This window comes from Pinus tabuliformis, chromosome Q (assembly GCF_031772625.1).
Source record: "Pinus tabuliformis cultivar Carrire ecotype Pingquan chromosome Q, CPIR1, whole genome shotgun sequence".
In the NCBI taxonomy this organism is placed as follows: Eukaryota; Viridiplantae; Streptophyta; class Pinopsida; order Pinales; family Pinaceae; genus Pinus; species Pinus tabuliformis.
The window spans coordinates 942,338,917-942,363,088 of record NC_142296.1 but is presented as its reverse complement, the minus strand read 5'-3'; the positions used below and the strand labels follow the sequence as shown (position 1 = coordinate 942,363,088).

The 24,172-nt window shown below is 42.9% G+C and overlaps 1 protein-coding gene across 1 annotated transcript in view; it reads left to right on the top strand.

The window, feature by feature from the left end:
* Positions 1-7,511: 7,511 nt before the first annotated feature.
* Positions 7,512-24,172, top strand: part of LOC149222569 (Transducin/WD40 repeat-like superfamily protein) — a 416,287-nt gene continuing 399,626 nt past the window's right edge. Inside the window, exons 1-3 of the mRNA XM_089385511.1 lie at positions 7,512-7,893; positions 8,078-8,161; positions 8,323-8,492. Coding sequence (XP_089241637.1) covers positions 7,801-7,893; positions 8,078-8,161; positions 8,323-8,492 — 347 coding nt within the window. The 5' untranslated portion in view covers positions 7,512-7,800. The remainder of the gene's footprint in view (positions 7,894-8,077; positions 8,162-8,322; positions 8,493-24,172) is intronic.

Below are 24,172 nucleotides of genomic sequence, written 5' to 3'. Positions count from 1 at the left end.
CACTTATCTGAAGGAGACTTACAATGAATTTACCAGCATCTAAACTCAAGTTTTCCAGGCAATGCGTATTTCTGGAGGATGCAGGAGAGGCTCTTGAGGGAGTCATTTCAATGCTCTTTTGGGGAGCAATTGCCACAGGAAATTAGGAGAAGGGAGCTATAGTACTTTGCAGGCTTTTTGGGGAGTTTGGGGGATGGAGGAGACAACTATCTTCTGGAGTGAGTTTGCTGCTCCTTGGCTTGCGCAGAAGGGTGCCACTGGGCACACATGGGAGTGAGGAGCTTGTTGATTGAGGCTAGAACTTGCCGAGAGAAATAAGCTTAACATTTATGGAGTTGATTGCAGCCTTTTTGGAGTGTTTTTGGGGAGGTATATTGGTGCATTGATAGGCAACGTATTTCTGCAGCCAGTGGAGAGTGTAGGGCCTTTGGGGGTAGATTTTTAGAGGTCGGAATTAGGCCAAAGCCTTTATGGGTTTTGGTGGGTTTGGCTTGAGGAGCTTAGAGTTAATTTTGTAGAATTTTCTCAGCACTTAAGGAGGGGTTTCTAGCTATATCTTTGTAGCAGACAGTGCAAAATTGCCAGGGCAGCGTAAAGCAGTACTTGGGTAGTTGATAACAACATTCGAGATTCATAATTATTCACCTGGGCTTTGCTCTGCTTGACTTTGAGGCAAGCCCAGGTGCATTCCTTCTATATATTTGTATTCTTGCTCCAGTTTATAATAAAATGACTCAACTACTTCTACATTTCTGGTTTTTCATGGGTGCATGGTAAAGTTTGAAATTTTTTTGTGGTGTAATTTATTGTTTTCTTTGCATATCAATGTTTTTCCTATTTAGGAACATTACAGTGGTATATGAGCCCAAACCTTCGCTTAGACAAGGGGGACTTTCCTATGAGTGAGGAGGACATAAAAAATATTACCTACAAGAGGTAGAGGTACTAGAGCAAGGAGAGGGAACTAGATATCACTCCAGACACTAAGGACCATGGGAAGGTGGTGATAGTAGAGAATATTGGGGAGCTCAAGAGTAAGGAGGCGATGGATTTTGATAGTCTCTTGAAGGCCCTGAATGATTTGGCAAAGGGGTAGAAGGAGATGTTAGATGAGATCAAAATGCAGAATCGAGAACATAACATTCACCAGGATATTCTATTTAGAGAGACCTTTGGAGCCTCTTAACAGTATGACCACCCCTCACCTATTGTGCAACTACCATTCTCTAGTGGGCCAACTAGAACCACGTTGCCCTCTTTCCTACCCTTGGCAGCAGATGAATAGGGAGGAGTTGATGATCAAACGCCTATGGGAGAGTATTTCAGGGAGTGGTAGTGCATGGGAGAAGACTTCAAAGTAACATTATCTTTCAAAGATTATTGCAAGCTCAAGCAAAATGAGAAGGGGAGTTATGGAGGCTAGTGCACACAGAGCTATGAGTTGCAACAGACCACTAGGAGGATGTACTTCCCCACATACAATGGCACTACCAAGTGCACAACTCGTGCTTGGGTGGAGAAGTTGGACACCTTTTTCCAGCTCAACAGGATGATAGACGTAGAGGCCATTAAAATGGCCACTTTGCATTTGGAGGGAGAGGCACACAACTATTGGTTTCATGGCTTGTCCACTCTGGGGCATGCCAACATGATCTCCTATGAGGATTTCACATGAAGAGTAGCGAAGCGTTTTGATCAGAGGGATCTAAAGGCTCACTTCAGAGAGTTGACCCAGTTCAGGCAAAATGGGCATCCAGAGCACTATATTTTAGAGTTCCTAAGGGTCTCAATCATGGTACCAGATTTGTTAGATGTCAGGCGAGTATACACATTTGTAAAGGGGTCGATGGAGCCAATGCATTGACTGATCAAGTTAGGTAGGCCCTCTACTCTACAGGAGGTCGTGACTTGTGTGAGAGACTTGCAGGGGGCCATCCCCAAGACCCGGGGACCTATTCCACCACACACTCCCTACCTTCAGAAAGGGAGTGACACTAGATGTCCACCAACGTAGAGAGCAGCCCAAGGGTGTGGGTAGTTGGACGATGAGACTAGGAGAGACCTCAAGAGGAGGAAGTTGTGCTTTACATGTCAGTAGCCATGGGCACCGAGCCATTGGTGCACAGCTGGCAAGGCCCATTATACCAAGGTCTTCTCAAGCAACGACTACGAGGATGAGGTGGAGTTGGAGTATGGTGGGGGAGACAGTGAGGGTCCAGCAGAGAGGGGGCCACCACCACCATCCCCTCACGGGGGAGCATCTTTTGTACCATCTGGGGGAGTCCTAACCTCTTTGTGCGGGGTTCCCAAATTTTTGACCCTGAGGATCAGAGGCACAATGCAAGGGCAATGTGTCTCAGTCTTAGTAGACAGTGGGGCCACTCACAATTTTATTGATGCTCAAATGGTCCAGAGAAGAGACATCACCACTATAGAGTTTGAGGTGTTTTCAGTTCTGGTAATGGGAGACAGGACTATGTAGTGCACTCGATATGTTCCTACTTTGACAATGACCACGGGGAACTATTCGATGACAAACCATTTCTTCGTGATGGATGTACCAGACACCAATGTGGTAATGGGTGTCCAATGGTTGTATTCCCTTGGCCAAGTTACCACCTACTAGAGGTTTCTGACCCTGAGGATTAGAGGCACAATGTAGGGGCAACGTGTCTCAGTCTTAGTAGACAGTGGGGCCACCCACAATTTTATTGATGCTCAGATGGTCCAGAGAAGAGACATCACCACTGCAGAGTTTGAGGGGTTTACAGTTCTGGTAATGGGAGACAGGACTATGTAATGCACTCGATATGTTCCCGCTTTGACAATGACCATGGGGAACTATTCGATGACAAATCATTTCTTCGTGATGGATGTACCAGACACCAATGTGGTAATGGGTGTCCAATGGTTGTATTCCCTTGGCCAAGTTACCACCGACTAGAGGAAACTCGAGATGGAGTTTATCGGGCCGGATGGTAAGCTAATAGTTCTTTGGGGCATGCATTCATATCCTCCACAGACAGTCTCGTCCCACGAGATGGAGGCCGATTTGAGGCATGGGGACATAGCATGGGCAGTGGAGTTGAGAATTTCAGAGGCTGGGGGATAGACCAAGCTGCCACATCCAGACATACAAGCTATATTAGATAGATATCTGGTAGTTTTTGGAGATATACCACCAGGGAAGCCACCTGACAGGGGGTTTGAGCACACCATAGAGTTGGAGCCTGGTGTGCAGGCAGTCATCACCACACCCAATAGGCATCCCAAAGCCTATACGGATGAGATTGAGCGAGCCATTAAGGTGTTGTTGGCGTTGGGTCACATTAGGTCGAGTTCCAGTCCCTTCGCTTCTTCGGTAGTGTTGGTGAAGAAGAAGGATAGAACTTTGTGCATGTGCATTGACTATAGGGCGCTCAACAGGAAGATGTTGAAGAATCGGTATCCCATACCGCGTACTAATGAGCTGATGGACGAGCTTAGAGGATCTAAGTTCTTCTCTAAGGTGGGGTATCATAAGATCTGGGTGAGGGACCAAGACATCTCGAAGACAACTTTTAGGTGTCATTATGGGCATTTCAAGTTCCTGGCCATGCCTTTTGGGTTGACCAATGCCCCTGCCACTTTCCAATCATGCATGAACCATGTGTTCAGGGGGCAGTTGAGGAAATTTGTACTAGTTTTCTTCGATGACATCCTGATCTACAGTGGGACATGGGAGGAGCACCTGCAACACTTAGATACGTTGTTGCACATTTTAGAGGAGTGACGATTCTACGCCAAGTTGTCCAAGTGTGAGTTTGGACTGACGGAGATGCTTTACTTGGGACACATCATTGGCGTAGATGGGGTCAAGGTGCATGAGGAGAAGATCATGGCCATTCGAGACTGGCTGGTGCCCAGAGATGTGACAATGCTGAGGGGGTTTTTGGGCATTTACACATATTACCAGAAGTTCGTCAAGGGCTTCTCACAGTTAGCAACACCCCTCATAGATTTGACTAAAAAGGGGGCTTTTGCATGGACCGATAGAGCTCAGACAACTTTCGATCACCTCAAGGAGGTGATGAGTAGTTGCCTAGTATTGGCACTCCCAAATTTCACAAAACCATTCACATTGGAGTGTGATGCATCAAGTGAGGGGATTGGGGTAGTTTTGTCCCAAGGTGGGCATCCCATTGCTTTCGAGAGCTAGAAGCTTCTACTCCATGTGCTGTCGTATTCTATATACGACAAGGAGATGCTGGTCATCATGCATGCGTTGGCCAAGTTTCGACAATACTTGGTGGGCAACCAATTTCATGTGAAGGCAGATCACAACAGTCTTTGCCACTTCATCGAGCGACAAGGCCACAATGACAAGCAACAGAGGTGGGTCAGCAAGGTGTAGGCCTGCGATTTTGATATTGAATATCTGCGGGGGAAGCACAATGTGGTAGCTAATGCACTATCCCAGAGATCAACATGGCTTTCACTCATGAGAATTTGCCATGATTGGAAGGCGCAATTGTTAGTAGAGTACTCCAAGGATCGGAAGGCATGTGAGATATTGGATGGAATTCACACAGATGAGCGCTATCAAGTGATGGTTGAGATTATCTACTACAAGGGGCACATATTCTTGGTTTTGGACTCACTATTGAATGAGCGGATACTACATGCAGGCCTTGATTCTCCATTGTTAGGGCATCAAGGGTTCAAGAAGACGTACATGGAAGTGAGAGAGTGCTTCACATGGAAGGGCCTTAAACGGGATGTTTTGCGGCATGTACATGAGTGTGAGGCATGTCAAAGGAACAAGGGGGATTTGACTCATCCAACTGGGTTGTTGTAGCCTCTCCCCATTCCAGAGGGGAAATGGAGAGTATCTCTATGGATTTCATCACAATGATTCCAACATTGTAGGGCAAGGATTGTATCTATGTGGTGGTCGACTGACTGACCAAGTATGCCCATTTCTTTGCCATTCCGACATGGTACTTGGCCTCTCAAGTGGCATAGTTGTTATTTTGGGAGGTCTTCCACTTACATGGACTCCCTAAGACCATAGTCAGCGACAGGGGCAACTGATATATGGGAGGATTCTGACAGGATCTCTTTAGGCTAGTGGGTACTGAGCTCACCCCGAGCACTAGTTACCACCCACAGATAGACGACCAAACGGAGAGGCTGAACAAGTGGCTAGAGGGCTATCTCAAGAACTATGTGACGGGGCAACAGAGGGAATGGATTCAATGGCTACACGTAGGGGAGTATTTCTACAACACCACCCATCATATGTCCGTCGGTATGTCACCTTTCCGTGCTTTATATGGTTATGATGCTATGGTTTTGTTGACATTGTTTTTGGAGATAGTTAGGCCCCAAAGGCCAAAGATTGGATCATAGAGAGCCAAGAGATCCTTAAGGATCTAAAGGTTAATTTGCTGATGGCTCAAAATCAACGAAAGTTGTATGCTGATAGACATCGGGTTGAGAGACACTTTGAGGAGGGGGACTCGATGTTCCTGTGATTGTAGCGATACAAACATTTGACATTTAAGCAAAAGGGGGCCGAGAAGTTGCAACCATGCTTTTATGGGCCATACAAGGCGATCAAGAGAGTTGGAGAGGTAGCATATGAGTGGGAGCTACCACTAGGGAGAAAGATCCACAACATTTTCCATGTTTCATGCCTCAAGAGTGTGTTGGGGTAGTAGGTTACAACAGTTGTGGATTTGCCTCCACTTGATGATGAGGGGCATCTGGTTTAGGAACTGGAAGCCATCCTGGAGACTAGGGAGAGGAAGCTAAGGAGCATAACGATCAAGGAGTCTTTGATGCGTTGAAATAGTTTGCCAGATGAGGATGCCACTTGGGAGGGTGAGCACATATTGGAGCATCCAACATTGAAGTTGCTTGGGGACAAGCAACATTTGGGAGGGGAGGACTATAATGTCCCTTCCTAAATTATTTTGGAACATAATTAATTTCACAATTTTGAGAACAATTTTGGAGGCTATGGGACCTACTCATTTTTGCTAAAGGACTTAGGAGTTAAAGAGAGTCAAATTATTTTGATAGTGGAGTGTGGGGGCCACCCACACAATGGAAATACACACTTCACTTAACCTATAGTTCAAACTGTGTAGGAGGGAATTCATATCACTCAGTGGAGGGGCCCACGTGGGAAGGAAGTTCCACAAAATTATAAAAGGTGGGAGATCAACTTCATTTGCATCTTTTGGCATATCAAACTTAAGTTAGTTGCTTGAGCTACTTAGCTGGGTCGCTTGTTGTTCAACGCGAGTTTTCCAAGCGGAGAACTCACCCTTTCTTTGAGGGACTTCGAGTGCCACCCTAGAGAGGTTCTTTCACACTTATCCGGAGGAGAATTACAGTGAATTTACCAACATTTACACTCAGGTTCGCTAGGCAGTGCGTAGTTCTGGAGGACGCAGGAGAGGCTCTTGAGGGAGTCATATAAGTGCTCTTTCGGGGAGCAATTTCCAGAGGAAATTAGGAGAAGGGAGCTCTAGTACTTTACATGATTTTTGGGGAGATTGGGGGTTGGAGGAGACAACTATCTTCTAGAGTGAGTTTGCTGCTCCTGGGCTTGTGCAGAAGGGTATCACTGGGCACACGTGGCAGTGAGGAGCTTGCTCATTGAGGCTAGAACTTGCTGGGAGAAATAAGGTTAACATTTGTGGAGTTGATTGCAACCTTTTTGGAGTGTTTTAGGGGAGGTTTTCTGGTGCATTGACATGCAACGTATTTTAGCAGCCAATGGAGAGCATAGGGCCTTTGGGGGACGATTTACGGAGCTCGAAATTAGGCCAAACCCTTTATAGGTTTTAGTGGGTTTGGCTTGAGGAGCTTGGAGGTAATTTTGCAGAATTTTCTCAACACTTGAGGAGGGGTTTCCAGCTATATCTTTGCAGCAAATGATGCAAAATTGCTGGGGTAGCGCAGAGCAGTACTTGGGCAGTTGATAACAACATCTGGGCTTCATAGTTATTCTCCCGGGCTTTGCTCTACTTGCCTTTGAGGCAAGCCGAGGCGCATTCCTTGTATATATTTGTACTCTTGCTCCAGTTTATAATAAAATGGCTCAACTACTTCTACATTTTTGGTTTTTCATGGGTGCATGCTAAAGTTTGAAATTTGATGTGGTGTAGTTTATTGTTTGCTTTGCATATCAATGCTTTTCCTATTTAGGAACATTACAATGGGGTCGTGACATCACTGAAATAATATTTATGAGGTGTAGACTAATTGGTTTGTACGAGGTTTAATTTCTATTATTAATTCAAATTTTATAAAAAAGGTAGAAGCCATTTGTGAGAGAATACAAACTATCTCACAAAGCATCTAACTTCCATTACGGTTGCCAATCTCACAACCTTGCAAAACCATGATGATTACATATATGCAATAAATAGACAAATGATTCTTCCAACCGCCATTAAAATGGACACAAACAAATAACTACCAAGTAATTGAGTTGATAAAAATATTAAAATTGACGCAAACAAGTAACCTATTCTCTTTATTGTGTTCGTGATCTATAGAGCAAAAAGATCGAGGTTCCCTCCATTGAGCTAAAAGTTTCTAGACAAATGTGGTTTTTCCTGGGATGACGAGATTCTTTGATCATGGCACTAGGAAGTGAAAAGAGGGCAGTTGGAAGTGTGGAGGTCTTAGTTTCATCGTGCGAAAGAGAAACGGAGAATTTCCATCAGGCTGGTCGTTAATTCGTTAACTCGATCCACCAGCAGCGAGGGATTTGAAAAGTTTGAATTGTAAAGAAGGGGGGAGATGGGTTTAGAGCAGGCATTGCAGGATGGCGATCTGCTCAGACAAGTAAATGCTCTCATTATTGCCCATTTGAGGGACAACAACTTAACACAGGCAACTCTGACTCATTCCTCCTGCACTTATATATGCATATTTCTATTTTGTAGTACAACTTAATACACTGTTAAGAAGAAGAAGTGAAACACAACAAAACCCATTGTCTTAAATTTGATACCTTTCGTTTTGGCATTGCATACATCCAACGTTTATCAATTTTATTGCAAACTATTAAATGCAGGCTGCCACTGCGGTGGCCACTGCGACGATGACGCCGCTAAACGTGGAAGTGGCGCAGAACAAGCTTTTGGATCTTGTCTGTAAGGTCTGCAATGATAACGAATGAATGGAAAATTTGCTGTTGATGGAGATAATGTACCTAATTTGAATGAACGAATTAATGGAAAATTTGTTTTGTTTTGTTATTTTGTTATTTTTTTTTGGTTGGGGGTAATCCATCTCATTTGAATGAATGAATGAATGCAGGGGCTGGCAGTTGAGAGAGAAGAGGCTGCAAGGGGAGTTAGTTCAACAACGTCTACAGTTGCAGCAGATGCTAGTGCTGCTGGCGGAGGCGGCACAGCAGCAGCGATGATGATGTCAGTGGGCTATGGACCGCCGATACCTACCCCTCCCGTTAATTCTCTAGATTTCAGGTATCTTATTTTATTGGCAATCCCTTATTTTATTTAATGTTGAATATGAAAATTGTAATTGGGATTGAGGGAATTACTGATGTAAATATGTAGATTAGACAGGATTGGACATAAACACAAGCTATATAGTATAAAATATATGTTATTTTTCTTTTAGCGGGGAAAGCGCCATGGGGTTGGTTGAACATCCACTTATAATTATTATTGAATTGCAAACATGTAGAAGTCCCTAATTTCCTTTAGAGCTGAGAAGGAAGGGTCACATAAGATAAGAGAGATAAGTTATTTGTATTAATATGATCACAAAAGTCGGTCATTGGGATTCAATATTATAATCAGTATGATTATAATGTGGAAGTGCAAGTGTAACTTCTAGAAAATGCTGAAAATAATATAAAGAAAGAACATACAGCATATGATTTATTGAATCACTTAACCTACAGCATGGCACTTCTGCCCCTCTTCCGAATCTGAACCGAAACATGGATTCGAGCGTTTGATGTTGTTGGAATTTTTGCAGTTACACTACTGCTGTTTAGTATTTTTTATGAAGAAAATATATAGAGCAATTTTTTTCCTCTATCACAGTGTGTAGAGTAAAATGAGGCTTCCCTGTGATTTTATTCTGCACGGTGTGAGAGCATCCACCTAATCAAAACCTAAGCCAAAGGTAAATGTAAAATAACATTTACATTTGCAGAAAACATGTACACATGGGTTCAAAATTAAAATATATTATCTGTTGGGATAAATTCAAGCCAAATTGAGACTTATTATCTGTTAGGATAAATTCAAGCCAAATTGAGACTTATTTGCTGGACAATTGTCATATGCTCTGAGAGGCAAGAAGCCAAAATCTTTAGATGAGGCTAAAGTCGTGGATATTGAAATAGAGCACAATTTCAATTCTTTCAAAATTGACCTCCTTGCTTATCTGAGGGCCAAAATGTTGTAAATAATACTGAGAGGGGGGGGGGGGGGTGAATCAGTGTTATCAGTTCAATAATTTTTCATTTCCCAAACAGATTTATATACGCTACTTCTGTGAAGTGAACTAGCGTGTACACGCTACTGTTATTAGAGAAACCATTGTATAGCCAGAGAACTTATGCTTTATTGAATTTATCATGTGTTGATCTTTAATCAGTGCATCAGTAACTTGTTAAGTAGTGCAGTAAAGACATAATAAACAATCACACATATGCAACACACATGAACACCAAGATTTAAAGTGGAAACCCAATGCGGGAGAAAAACCACCTGCTGTTGTCGTCTCTGTCTTCTTTTAATAATAAGAAAATCTGTTTACAATTTTGCACTTGTGCGGACTCATACCAGTACGTAGGCACCCACCTGCAGAAGGCTACAACCTTCTCTTGTTTTCCAGCTTCTACTGGAAGGGAGGTGCAACCCCCTTGGTTCTTGTACTAGCCAAGTTGTTTACTAGTACGTAGGCGTCGACCTACAGAAGGCTACGACTTTTTTTCTTCTTCTAGGGACCACGTTTCATGAATTTTCAGACTGCATACTCCTGGTACACAACAATACAAATGAAGGCTTCGTTTCATCAAATTTTCATACTGGATCCATCAGAAATTTTGAAACTCAAACTGCATCAATCAACCATCAGTTAATCTGAACAATCAGATCACTGTCACCAGAACACTGTGCTGAACCCAAAAACCTGCAACATCATTTAGACCCAGCTGTAACCTCAAAAATCATGCATCAGAATGTATACACTATTTTACTGAATCCAACCTGCGTGTATACGCTACTTCCTTTAACCAAACCTGCGTATACCCTCAAAACTACTGAAACATAAAACTTCTGAATCAAGTCTGTACCAACCAGCAATATACTGAACATCTACTGTCAATTTACAGAGCTTTAGATAGGCAGTAGCAGAGATAACCCTTCTTACTTAGACAATCAATCAATCAGACACCAAACTCCTTATGCATTCAGTTTTACATTCAGATCTAAGAAGACTTCATTGATAGACAACAGTAAAACAACATAACTGATCAGATAGATTAATCAGATCTGAAGAATAGGATTTTCTTTTGTATATGCTACTTGGAAGAGTAGAACCTGCGTGTATACATGCTTTTATCGAGACGAACCAGCGTATAGATCTGCAAATATTAACTCATAACTTCGCTGCTATTCCAGACTTCAGACAAACCCAGATCATGACATTTAAAGAATAAAACAGGTGTACACAATCAGATCTAGCCCAACCAATATCAGATCATTCAATGATAAGTCATTTCAGGTCTCATGATCCTGATCCAACATTGAATTCAAGGTGCACATAATATTTCAGATCAAATCACAAACATAGCCCCTGCAACATAAAATATACTTCAGATAGAAGTATTCCTGAGAAAACCCTTTTACTTGCACACCTTGGCCTTATGATCTTCTCCTCCTTATATAGTTTTAGGCCTTTCTCAATACCTCAGACCAAAACCACTTAGGACCCGTGGTATTCTTGGATGGGATCAAATAGTTTTTACTCCGCTCAATTACCCCTGGTACTGTTTACTCTTGAATTTCCTTGATTTTCCAACATATACACGCTTTTCTTCTTGTGAAGGTGTGTGTATACATATACGCTCTTTTTGTTTTGTGAACTAGTGTGTATACGCTATTTTGACTAAGTGAACCAGCGTACACATCTTAAAATACTTTACACAATCCTTTTCCTTTAACTTCTTTATTCTCATCAGTAGACCTTAGTTCCATCTACCTGTTCTTTTGTACCAGTGCCCTGTTACATCTGAATAGACCTGTTATACTGTGAGTTGCCTTCCATTAAAACTGAACTGACCTGTGAGTGAGTTGCCATCAAGGACAACACTTGTATCATAATGGCAACACAAAATTGAACCAAAGACTAAGCCTAGTGCCCAAGTTGACCCTACCTTGCATTTGCCCAAAAGTTTGATTAAGTTACTTCTATGCTCATGTAAGGGTAGATGACCATGATGAACAAGTTGTCAATGTTGGAAAGGGAAAGGGGATCCCGTCAAAATTTTCCTCCTAAACCACAATTTAATAAAGAGAGACCTCCCAAGAAGAATGCTTTTACTAGTGGCAATGTTTCACAACAAAGTGTTCCAAATACTCTTGCTCCAACCAACATGGTTGGTCAAGAAGGAAACCCTTGGTGTCAAACTTGCAATGAGTTCCATTCTCTTGAGTGTCCTTATAATCAAGTGGAAGAGGAGGAATATCTGAAGCATCTAAATGTTGTACATGACAATGCTCCTTTTAATATCTTGCTTGGAGAATCCTACTTCCAACAACAACATGAAGAAAGTGTTGAAGAAGTCACTAGTGATCAAGATGAGCCAATCATGGCTGTTGAGGAAGGAGGAAGGTTTAAGGGATTGCACTATTCAAGAAGGAATAATGACCAAAACCAAGCAAGCTCTAGTTCTAGTTTTTCCCTCCAAAAGAAGGATAGGCCACCTCCTCCACCTAAGAACATCCCTAAGCCCACTACCCAAAACCTTAACGTGTCTTTGGATGTTGACTTAGGAAATGTATTAGCTAAAATGAATGTGCAACTGGTTCTTTTGGAGCTGGCCAAGCTTGTGTTGATTTTCTAGTGCTAATTTAGACAAACACATTTTTCTGCCATTGATAATTACTTCCAATGATATAAAATCTTAATTTAGGATATTTTAATACATCATTAAACAATTACACTTAGAAAATTCAACAATAACTGCAATAGAATAGTAAAGATCACAATAGAAAAAGCCATGCATAGTAGACACCAAAATTTTTCACTTAGGAAACCCAAACTCGGGAGAAAACCCAACAATATTTTCTAGGAGAAATTGTTCAATTCAACAAAAGTACAATTTGATTTTCCAGTCAAACTTGGTCAAATTGACCACAAAATCCACACAGGTCAAACTTGGTCAAACAAGCTTCTGTTCACCTATTGAGGCTTCTTTGCCTTCTTGCAACTTGTATTCAGGCTCGAACTGAAGCCTTCGACCTCCTGTAACTCGGACTGAGGCCTTCGACCTCCTTCAACAATCTACTATGGCTTCGGCCCTCCCATAGAGGCTTCTGCACAAACCAGAGGCCTTTTGGCCTATTATTACTGGCATATATGAGGCCTAGCAACCTCCTTCTAGGGCTTTGGCCCTCTTCCTTGTCATAAACAACTTCTCGGCCTACTTAACCTAGGGTTGTGAGGGAGTACCCCCCCATCGAATCAGCTCCCAAGTGCGCTCCTTGCCAATTCAGGAGCAATAGAGGGAGCTATTGAAGATTGGAAACAAGAAATTTTGAGTGGGGCAGCCTAATATTCAAGCCCATGGCCCTAGTATTGATATGCAATTCATGGTAATTTTAAATTCTTAACATAAAAGTGACATTCTCCTTTATCTTTCATTTTCATCCTTTTACTTAAAGTTTTAACATTACCATTCAATGACTCAGGATGTTTGGGAGTGATTCCGACCTCATTGGATTTCATATGGAGAAAACAGAATTTTAGATCTCACTCAAAATCTAGTGGACTTATCAATTTTTTAGGATTTCAGGATTAGGGGGATTGCAATGTTTCAATTGGATTTTGTCATGTACTAGGGTATGGAACTCGTATTTAATCAAGAGCACCAAGCCCTCTATGCACCTTTGATGTTAGTGACATTGGTTGTTGAACTCCTCTATCACGACCCTACTAAAAATGTACTCATCACTCAAACAAAATCTTGACTTGACATGCTACGTTTTTCTTATCTTATGTTAATGCTTAGAGGGTGATATTGTTAAAATTGGCAACTAGGTCAAAATTCCACTTTAGACAACTCATTTGATGGAGATGATGATTGCATTAAATTCCTCTTTTTGATAGGAACAAAATCAACCTAAAGATCATCAAATTTGGACAAGTAGAAATGTGTTTTTGAATTTATGCAAATTGACAAAGTCGACCACACCATCATTAGGCTTAGGAAGCCCAATGGACGTGTCACTTCACCCTCAATGACTTGTATAAATATAAGTGACCTTTCACCTCATTTGGCATCACTCATGCATTTTTCTCTCTCCTCTCATTGGTTCATACAACTATTGGGCAAATCTTTTCTCTCACACGTGTGGCAAGGAGGATGAATTTTTCTGGGCAGATTATAGGGCCAAAATTTCAGTGCTGTTGAAGGGTTTGACCAACATTGATTAGACACTTTAACTCATCCTTTGACTGCGTTTTTTGTGGGAAAATTTTGTTTTTGGCAAGATGTACAGTTTGGCACAGAAACCGCGGTTTGAGTGCTGACTTTGGGCTTCTAAAGGAACATTGAAGTAATTGTGCTAAGCATAGAACATAACATTGTTAACTAAAATTAACATGGTATTTAAGCACAGATGAAGACAAAGGCCAAGCAAGAGAGAGAAAAGCAATCACTAAGGGAGATCTGTTAGATAAGATCATTGGACTAGCCTCAATGGCTTTTACATCTTATTTCAAATCTGAGGATAAGCTCAAGAACAAATTTGACTATCATGCATGGAAGATGACTTTGGACTTGACTTTGGAAGAGCATGATGCCATGGACTATGTGCAGGGAAGAGTGGTGGAGCCTCCTTCAAATGCACTTGTTGCTGCTAAGATGAAGTATAAGAAAGGCGAGGTCAACGCTAAGAGGATTATCATAGACTCCATTCAAAAGCATTTGGTTGCCTATATTTTTGATTTGGGAACATCTAAAGAGATGTATGATAAGATGGTTAGGATGTTCAAAGTAAACAATGCAAATCAAATCCCCTTTAAAAATAACAAGTTGAAGGACATCAAGATGGATAACGGGGAGTCTATCCAATCCCACTTTATGAGAATAACACAAATCAAGAATGACCTACTATCTATTGGAGAAGTTATAGCCGACAGGGAGCTCACTATCATTGCACTTGGAGGTCTTTCAAGAGCATGAGACGTGTTTAACACCACCATTCTCAACAATGACAGGATTCCTAGTTTTGATGAATTATTGGCCAGATGCACTCAAGAGGAGACAAGGATGATGGAGAGAGACAAGCCCCCAAATGGAAATGAACCTATTGCTTTCTTTGTTCATGAAAGAAGAAAAATAAGGCTGGTCCAAGGAGTCAGGGTCAAGGGTTCAAACAAAGATTCAAAGAAGGAAGGAAAGGAAGGTGCAACAATTGTAACAGGTTCGGCCACTATGCTAGAGAGTGTCCTCACAAGACGGATTCTCCAAGGGATGTCAACAACAACAACGACAATTACAAAGGAAATGGCAATCAAAGAAACAATAGGTTCAACAATAAAGGAAAGAGGAATGCTCTTGCTGCTTGATATGGAAATGGTCGACTTCCCGAAAGGACGAGAAATTCCAGGTATGAGGAAAGTAATGTTGTAGAAAAACAAAAAGAGTTTTATCTTATTTCCCCTCTATCTACTGCTTCTACTTTGGATCATTGGTTGATTGATAGTGGAGCCTCAAGGCACTTCACTGGGTACAAAGAGGCCCTCTCAAAGTTGATTGAAAAGAAGACTAATTTGGAGATCATACTTGGAGATAATGCCACCTACTTCGTGAAAGGGATAGGTATTGTCACTCTTCACTTGCATCAAGGTCAAATCATTCATCTACAAGAATTGCTGTATATGCCCAATTTGAAGAACTTGGTTTCTATTTCTGTGATGGCAGATAAAGGCTTCAAGGTAGCATTCATTAATGGAAAAGTACGTACTTGGCAAAGAAACCCTAAAGATGCATTCACACTTGGATTTAGGGTTGATGGTCTCTATCGGGTTGGAGGAAGTCCTTTGGGAGCCTTGACTTGTGATACTTCTCTTCAATTTGAATTATGGCACTAGAGATTTTCCCACCTTCATTACAAAGCCTTACTCGGGGTAAGGAAAATGGTCTCAAGTATGCCTGAATCCAACATGAACCATGAAGGGGTTTGTCAGGGTGGTGCAACTAGGAAACTTACAAGGGGAACATTCCCTTCTAGTGAAAGCCAAACTATTGATATTCTTCAATTGGTCTTGTTACCCACCATTTTGTGGGTAATATCTCTTGGAGAATTTTTTTCTCCAAGATGGTCCTCAGCCAGAAGCTAACAGCCCCTTGTAGCCATCAGCTAGCTCATTGTGCCATTTCTCCGCCACCTGAGCCAGTCATGTGGTCTCTTGCCCATTTGCCATGATCGTATGTTTGAAGGTGGGCCTCCTGAATCTGAAGATATGCCTTGTCATTTTGAAATCGAGTATTGTGGTTTGCTTATCATGGACACTTCTGGGCATGGATTAATGGGGGGATTCAACTGAAAGAATGGGCTAGGTCTGTGTTTCTGTCCCCTAGATGTTGGAACTTCTAAATTTAACCCATTAGAAATTCTTCCTGTACTAATTGGTTTATTTCTTCCTACTTGTTTAATTACTTAACAAGTTATTTACCATGTAAATACTGAAAATAAACACAAGTATAGTATCAACATCTACAGATCACCAACTGAAGGAAAACAAGCACACAAGTGACACCATTATTTTTGGACCAATGTCCCCGGAAAAACCCAACGCGGGAAAACTGGTGCAGCTATTTAGACGGTTTTATTATGTAGTTTTCAAAATACAACTAGGGTGCCAAAAATGGCTTACCCAATAGAGAATGCCCTCGGCAGTAGTACCTCTCATCGGAGACAGATATTTCGGCTGATTAATAACTGGATGAACAATCCCACAGCAATAATTGCAGCTCCCATTGCTCTGCATCACTTTGGTAGGGACTGCGTGACCCTACCCGGCTCACTAGCACCCAGTCTGTCCCACGAAATCCTTCTAGCGTTGCCTCTTGGCCCTGTGTTAGCTCTGATAGCCTTTGCGTCAGTTTCCGGAGCTTCTGTGTCAGCCCCTACACCCTTTGCGTCTCACACGCTGGCCTCTCCTGGCTCTGCGTAGCTCCTGGCTGCCTCTGCGTCGACCTCTCCGGGCTCTGTGCTGTCTCTGTGGTACCAACTCTACTTCTCTGCTTTGTATTCACTGCCCCTCGCTGCTGACCACTGATTCTATCTCTCTTAGCAAACCCTGCTCTAGAGAATAGAATGACTGATCACTCTGGTGTGTTCTCCAACTGACCCTCAAGCCTCCTCTTATACTCTTCTCGTTGGTCCATCAACGACCGAGATTAAATCTCTAATCAACGGCTAAAATTCAATTTGGCTTGATCCACGACTTTTGGAACCTTCTAACCCAGTTTTATATTAATACCCATTAATATTTTATTTTTCCTAAGTTTAGACTTAGGAACTCCATTAAAAATATTAATTATTTTAATATCTTCCAAACTGGGTACACTCTGTCCAAACCATTTCTGGGTCTTGGAGATCTCATGTGCTTTAGCCTCTCCACCAATTATCCCCTTTAGAAGTAGAAACCACCTAATAGGGCACTTGGTTAATCCCATTCGAAGTTTAGGAGACATTGGCACGACTCGAAGCCCATTATGGAAGAGTAGGCCATTATGAAGTCCCCACCTGTGGTCCATGATTAGGTAAGCTCATTTACTTGATTTCTCTAATGACTTGTTGTACTGGAAGGCTAGGGGATGCATTGGATTTTATGTAGGATTACAGATGGTTTCCATTTGGGTTTGGTCTCCCTATACGTGGTCTTAATCCTACGGAGGGCTACATTGGCACATATAGGGTGAGCGTTGAGAGCCATGGGCCTCCACAGCAACAAATTGCACTTCATGGATCCCCACAGCCATTCAGAGATTGCTCGTGGTTCACTTATTGGACGACGAGGTTGCACCTGATCCATCATGCACAACTGACCCCAGATCTACACCATACACTTGGCAGATGATCTAGGACTATAAGATGATGTGGCATCACCTACATTATCATCCTAGCCCTTGCAGGGCAACCTACAGGCATCCTTGATTTGTTTGGAGACCCATCAGGACACTTTTGTGCCCCCCACATGTCATTTGGAGCACCACAGGTTATTACAAGGGGCCAACCCCTTGTCCACTGCTTTTGAGGGTTCTATTCTTCATTATGCCACCCATGGACCACATTAGGCCTCTTAGAGGGCCCTACGACATGCACAAATTATTATTTGACCTCTTGAGAGGCTTACTTTTTCATTTATGAGCTAGTTTGGTGGGCTTGTCACCAAAGGGATGTATTATTTGCATGTTAGTTTATTTTTGGGGCTTATGTAGGCCAAGGAGGCTAATTCAAACTCCTAAGATGTGTATAAATACAAGTGAGGTGAGATCATTTCTCATCATCACTTTGGATTGGATCTCTCTCTTCTTTAGAAAATTCTATACTTTTTTCTAGAGGATGAATTGGAGCATTTATGGATGAATTTTGATGTATGGTTATTGGTTTATGTTCTCTTGGAGCTTCTCTATTGTCATTTGTGAATGGTTGGATATACTCTACTGCATGTAAGTACGAAATTTTGATGTTATTCTTGTTACTTTTGTCATATATGCTAGATTGGGATTTTCGTTGTTTTAGGGCTAATTGCTGCATGCAAATTATTGCTTAATATTGTGGGATTGTCTCTATTATAACGTTCTCTCCATGTATGGGCCATGTAGTGTGAGCGAAATCTCCTAGGGGTAAAATTTGACCTTGATAAGCCATTCCTCTTGTGCATTTGAAGTATAAAAGCTGCAAGATTGCTTTCACTTGACTTAGAGGGTTTGTGAAGTAATTTTGAGGCCTCCTTGATTGGGAACCAAGAAGTCTTACACATAATCAACATAAACTCTATTCTCCCAAGGATTAAGGCACTGATATAGCAAGGGTGGTCACCAAAACTCTTATTCTTTCACCTTCTGCCAAGTCTAGCCATATTCGGGTGCTTAGGGCATCAATTTCCCGACAAGCTAGCCACTAAAAAAATTTGATCTCCTTGGGTCTCTTGCGCTGGCCTTTCCTGTAGCCCTCTTCCAAATTTGAAAACATTCCAACAGTGGAATTGGGAGAAACGCCAAGCCCTAGCTCCGGGACCAAAACTTGCCCTGCCATCCCCAAGGCTAGCACTACCCAGGGTCAAATCAACATCTTTGAGTAATTATATTTCCTTTGATCCTTTCTCCACCTTCTCCATGGTAAGAATATCATTGGTTGCTACATTCCTCCCTCATACCCTAGACTGGGTCCACTTGGCCCTGTGTGGTCCCACTCCTTTGAAAGACCATTCTTCGAGAACCATCCAGGATACCAATTCTAACAAGGATTTTAGGCAATGGGAAACTCCTTCATACATCTTATCCCATAAGCCTAACTGTCAAATCATCTCTCCCTTTCCCTAGATTACCTAGTACCTTGTTTACAAAGCAAGCAAACTTTATCCCTCGAATTCTAGAAAAGGGTTATTCGGGTCACTCACATCCATTGACTTATCCTTCATTAGTGACTCCACACATACCGGGTCTCCTCCCATTGGTGAAAGTCCATAAATAGAAGGGAGCCTTAGCTGAGGTGACAATGGGCTAAGACTCCATTTGTTGCTCTTAGCCTAACATTTGCCCTTTAGGGATCCCCCTTAGGTTCCTTGCTAGTTTGAGCGGTAACATTTCGGCTCCATTGCCGGGGAGGAAGCAGGTCTGCCTCCCTAGTGAATCATTGAGGAATTGATTCATTAATGACATTTATAAATATTCCTCTGGCGACTCCACTCATTGTCCAATCCCCTAGTTTACTTGAAGGCAACAACATTCCTCCTTTAACTAGGGTTGCTGCAAAAAGGGGAAAGCGAACTCCATCCCCTGTTGGAACCTCCCTTTCCCCGAATTCGAGAAAGTCAATGATACATCTCCAGAAATGGCAACTACTTCAAGAACTGACTCCGAATGGGATCAAACCAAGATGACCAAAAGTGAAAGACACTTGGTTAGTGTCTTTGCCCTTTTGAAATTAACGATCCGAAGCCATTACCTAAAAAATTTAACCGATGGTTGTCCAAATTCAAAGGGGATGCTACTTGGACTGCCCATCGTTTTATTAAAGAATTCTACTGACAGTTGTACCTTAGATTGATATTTGATGAAGATAGGATCATGATGTTTTTTGCCTTATCACTTGAGGGACAAGCAAGAGATTGGTATCTTAGCCTTCCCCCTGGGTGCATAAAGGACTCTGATGAATTTGAGGAACTATTCATGAAAAGGTGGTCATGCAATGCCCAAGGGACCTTCAACATTGAAAAGTTCTACCAAATAACCAAGGGAAGGGAAGATGTGTGGGAATTCATTCAAAAGTTTGATAGGGTAGTCAAAGATATACCTGATTGTTTGAGGCCATCTGAAGCCAACATTCTTGACAAATTCATAAAGGTCGTGGGTGGCCACCTCACCTATGTGTTGAGGGATAAGAAACCATCCACTTTGGCCGAGGCTAAGGAAATGGCAATGGAAGTTGAAGAAAACCTGCGAATTTCAAAGGTTGATATCAATGACCACCCTAGAGCCAAATTTGAAACCAAGAAGGAGAAGTCCAAAGATCAACACGAAGAAACTCTCCTTGCTATTCTCAAAAAGGTGGAAAGGTTCACCGAAGAAGCCAATGCACGTGACAGGGTTATCATGAATAAAATCACCGCCTTAGAAAGGGCCCAAAAACCAAGTTACATCCCTAAAGGAAAGCCTTTTCCCAAAAAGCAAAATGAAGAAGATAGGCCGAGCTCTTCTCAAATCCCAAACACATTGGCCCCAACTAATGCTGTTGAGCCAAATTCTTCATCTGATGATGAGGAGAGTGAAGAGGATGAAAGTGAGGATGAACAAACAGATGAGCAAGCCAATCTCGTGGAAGCTGATGTCTTCAACATTTTTCTAGGAGGATCATACATGCATCCTCCCATTAGTGAGGTCACCCTTAAGGAAGAAAAGGAAGAATCCATTCTTAATGCCGATAGCCAGGGAAGATTCAAAGGGGTCCAATATTCCCGAAAGGAAAAGGACAAAGACCCCTTACCTCCTAAGGAATCACCTAAGGAAGATCCATCACCTAAGCAATCCCCTCCTAAAGAGTCCATCCCCAAAGTTCCTCCCAAGAAGAATCCTCCAACAAAGGTCATTCAAAAACATTATCCTCCTAGAAAAGAATACATGAAGAAGGAAAAGGGGAAGGAAGTTAAACTTGACATCGACATAGGGGCTCTCGTGGGAAACATGACTATACATGTTCCCTTAAACGAAATCGTTAAGCTTCTCGAGCAACAACAAAAGCTTAAGACATCTCTCATGTAATATCCCTAAGGGAAAATGAACAATAAATATGCAAATTAAAATAGACAAACTCACCATGAAATCAAAACAAACAATCAAACCACGAAATTGGCATCCAAATTGCACTGTGTACTCATTTTATTGATGGAAAGAGGTGTACAACAAGGTGTTGGAATGTGTGCACCCGCTGACAAAGGCCCAAAATGAACAATGAAACACCCTCCAATTTGTTGCTAATTCGGCCCAAGTGCTGTGCTGTAAATGCCCAGAAATGTGTTGCTGCTTGAAATGATCTACTGTTAGAGCCCTCTCTGCTGCTCAGAAAATTTCGGGAAATTAATCTCGACCTCTACTCAAGAAACCCAGAATAACCCATGAAGGGTTTGGCCAAAGCTTGACCCCGAAATTTTGACTCTCTTGGGCTTGACTGACTCCCCTGCTAAGGTAAATCGAACCACTTGAAGGTTCTGCTGCTGAATGCCCCAAAAATATCTGCAAACCCTGTTAGAAGGCTCCCCAAGCCTTCCCACCGAATTTCCTCCTCAAACTCCCCTATCTCCACAACTTTCTGGAGTGCCTCTAGCTATGACTGCGCAGTTCCTGTGCTGCTGTAACTCTCCCTGTTGTTGTAGCTCGACTCACTGCTGTTGATACGAATTGGGATGAATTAGAACTCCCTCCTTGGGCTGGCATTCGAAGTCCACCGAAGCAAGGGTTGGGATTTCCTCTCGGAAACACTTGGTGTGTTGAACAAAACATGCAGACTTGGCTCACTGCTCAAGCGTGCTCTTGTCAAAAGACAAATTCTGAAAATGATAGATGATGAGCAAAATGAGAGCCCCTCCTTCCTTTTGTCGATTTGCCTCCAAGGTTGCCCATGTGGGCCCACATCGAATTTCCCTCACCAATTTCGCTCCAATGAGAGCGTACTCTCCATGTGCGCTAAGATTCCTTTATGGTGGCCCCCACACTCCACCAAAGCAGCAATCTTTCCATCCAACTCTAATGTTGGGTGCTTCTCAGGCCAAAAATAGAATGTGGGTCCCCTAAGTCCACTTCTCCTAAGTGAAACAATGTAATACACCAAAATTGAGCAAAATTCGATATTCACTTAGTGAAACACTAAGTTGGAATATCACATTCCTCCCCGCCAAAGCGTTGCTTGTCCTCAAGCAATTGCAAAGAAGGATGCTGAAGTATCTATTCCCCCTCCTAGGTGGTATCCTCATTTGGTAGATTCCTCCATCGAATCAAAAACTCCTTGATGACCCTGTTACGCAGATGTCTCTCCTTGGTGTCCAAAATGGCCTCTGGTTCTAGCACTAAATGCCCCTCATCGTCCATAGGGGGTAACTCCGTAGCAACTGTAACCTGCTGTCCCAGTGCCTTCTTTAGGCAAGACACGTGAAAACGTTGTGCACCCGACTCCCTGAGGGTAGATCTAGCTCATTTGCTACCTCTTGTGCTGTCCAAGTGACACAATAAGGCCCATAGAAGCGGGGTTTGAGCTTCTCGGCCCCCTTCTGCTTGAGCGTAGACTGCTTGTACGATTAGAGCCTCAAAAACACCAAGTCCCCAACTTCGAACTGCCTCTCAACTCTGCCCTTGTTTGCATAAATCTTCTACTGATTTTGGGCCATTTGCAAGTTGTCCTTCAGAGCCTTCAAGATATTTTGGCTCTCTTGTATCCAGTCCTTGGCCCTTGGGGCCCTGCTGTCTGCAAACATAATGTCAGCGAAAGATAACGCATCATAACCATATAGAGCTCTAGATGGCGACATAATTATAGACATGTGATGCGTAGTATTGTAGCAATATTCTTCCAAGTGCAGCCATCGTATCCACGCTCTCTACTGCCTTGTCACATAGTTATGCAAGTAGCCCTCCAGCCACTTGTTAACTATCTCCATTTGTCCGTCTGTCTGAGGGTGGTAACTGGTACTTGGGGTGAGCTCAGTACCCACCAACCGGAATAACTCCTACCAAAATCCACCCATGAACCTGCTGTCCCAGTCACTGACGATGGTTTTCGGGAGACCATGTAGCCGAAACACCTCTCTGGAAAACAATTCGGCCATCTATGAGGCCGAGTACCGGGCTTGAATGGCGAAGAAGTGAGCGAATTTCGTCAAGCGGTCCACCACTACATAGATGTAGTCTTTGCTCTGTACCGTGGGCAACCTGATAATGAAATCCATCGATATGCTCTCCCATTTCCCCTTCGGAATGGAAGCGACTGCAATAGGCCTGCGGGGTGTGTCCACTCTCCTTTGTTCCGCTAGCATGTGTCACACTCCCGGATATGCCTCAGAACATCATTCTTGAGGCCCTTCCACGCAAAGCGCTCCTTGATGGTCTGATATGTCTTTTTGAACCCCTGATGCCCTGCTAATGGTGAATCATGAGCAACCTGTAGAATCTTCTCCCTCAGCAGGGAGTTGGGTACCAAGTAAATCCGGTCTTCATAGTAGATCACCTCGTTCATCACCCGATACCAATCACCTATCACCAACCCATCAAGGACCTCACATGCAAACTTGTCCTTGGATTATTCAACTAGTAGCTGCGCCTTCTAGTTCGGGCGATGCTCATCAAGGAAAGAGTGGCTGACCTCCTAGATAACGCATCAGCCACTACGTTGTGGTTCCCTTTGACATACTAAATGTCAAAGTCATACTCCTGTAGTTTGCTCACCCACTTCTGCTACGTCTCCTGTAACTGTTTCCGCTTTAAAAAGAACCTGAGGCTGTTGTGATCGGTCTTGACCTTAAACCTATTCCCCACTAAATACTGCCTGAACTTGGCCAACACATGCATGATGGCCAACATCTCCTTATCATAGATGGAGTAAAGTAGCTCATGGGGCAGTAGCTTCTGGATATCAAACGCTATGGGGTGCCCCCCCTCATCAATACAACCCCCACACTCACTCGTGATGCATCACACTCCAACACGAAAGGCCGAGTGAAGTTAGGAAGTGCCAACACCGGACAACTACTCATGACATCCTTAAGGCGATCAAATGCCTCCTGTGTTGTAGTGGTCCACTCAAAGGTCCCCTTTTTCGTCAAGTCTGTGAGGGGTGCAACTAACTAGGAGAAGCCCTTCACAAACTTCCTACAATAAGTGCAAATGCCCACGAAACCCCTCAGCTTGATCACATTCCGGGGCTTTGGCCAATCCAGGATAGCCCTGATCTTCTCCTCATGTACTCTGACACCATCCTCCCCAATGATGTGCCCTAGGTAGAGCATCTCGGTTAGCCCAAACTCACACTTGGACAGTTTGGCATAGAACTGCTGCTCCTCTAGAATACGCAGTACTATCTCAAGGTGCTGCAAATGCTCTTCCCACATTCGACTGTAAATCATTATGTCATCAAAGAACACCAGCACAAACTTCCTCAACTCCCCACGAAACACGTGG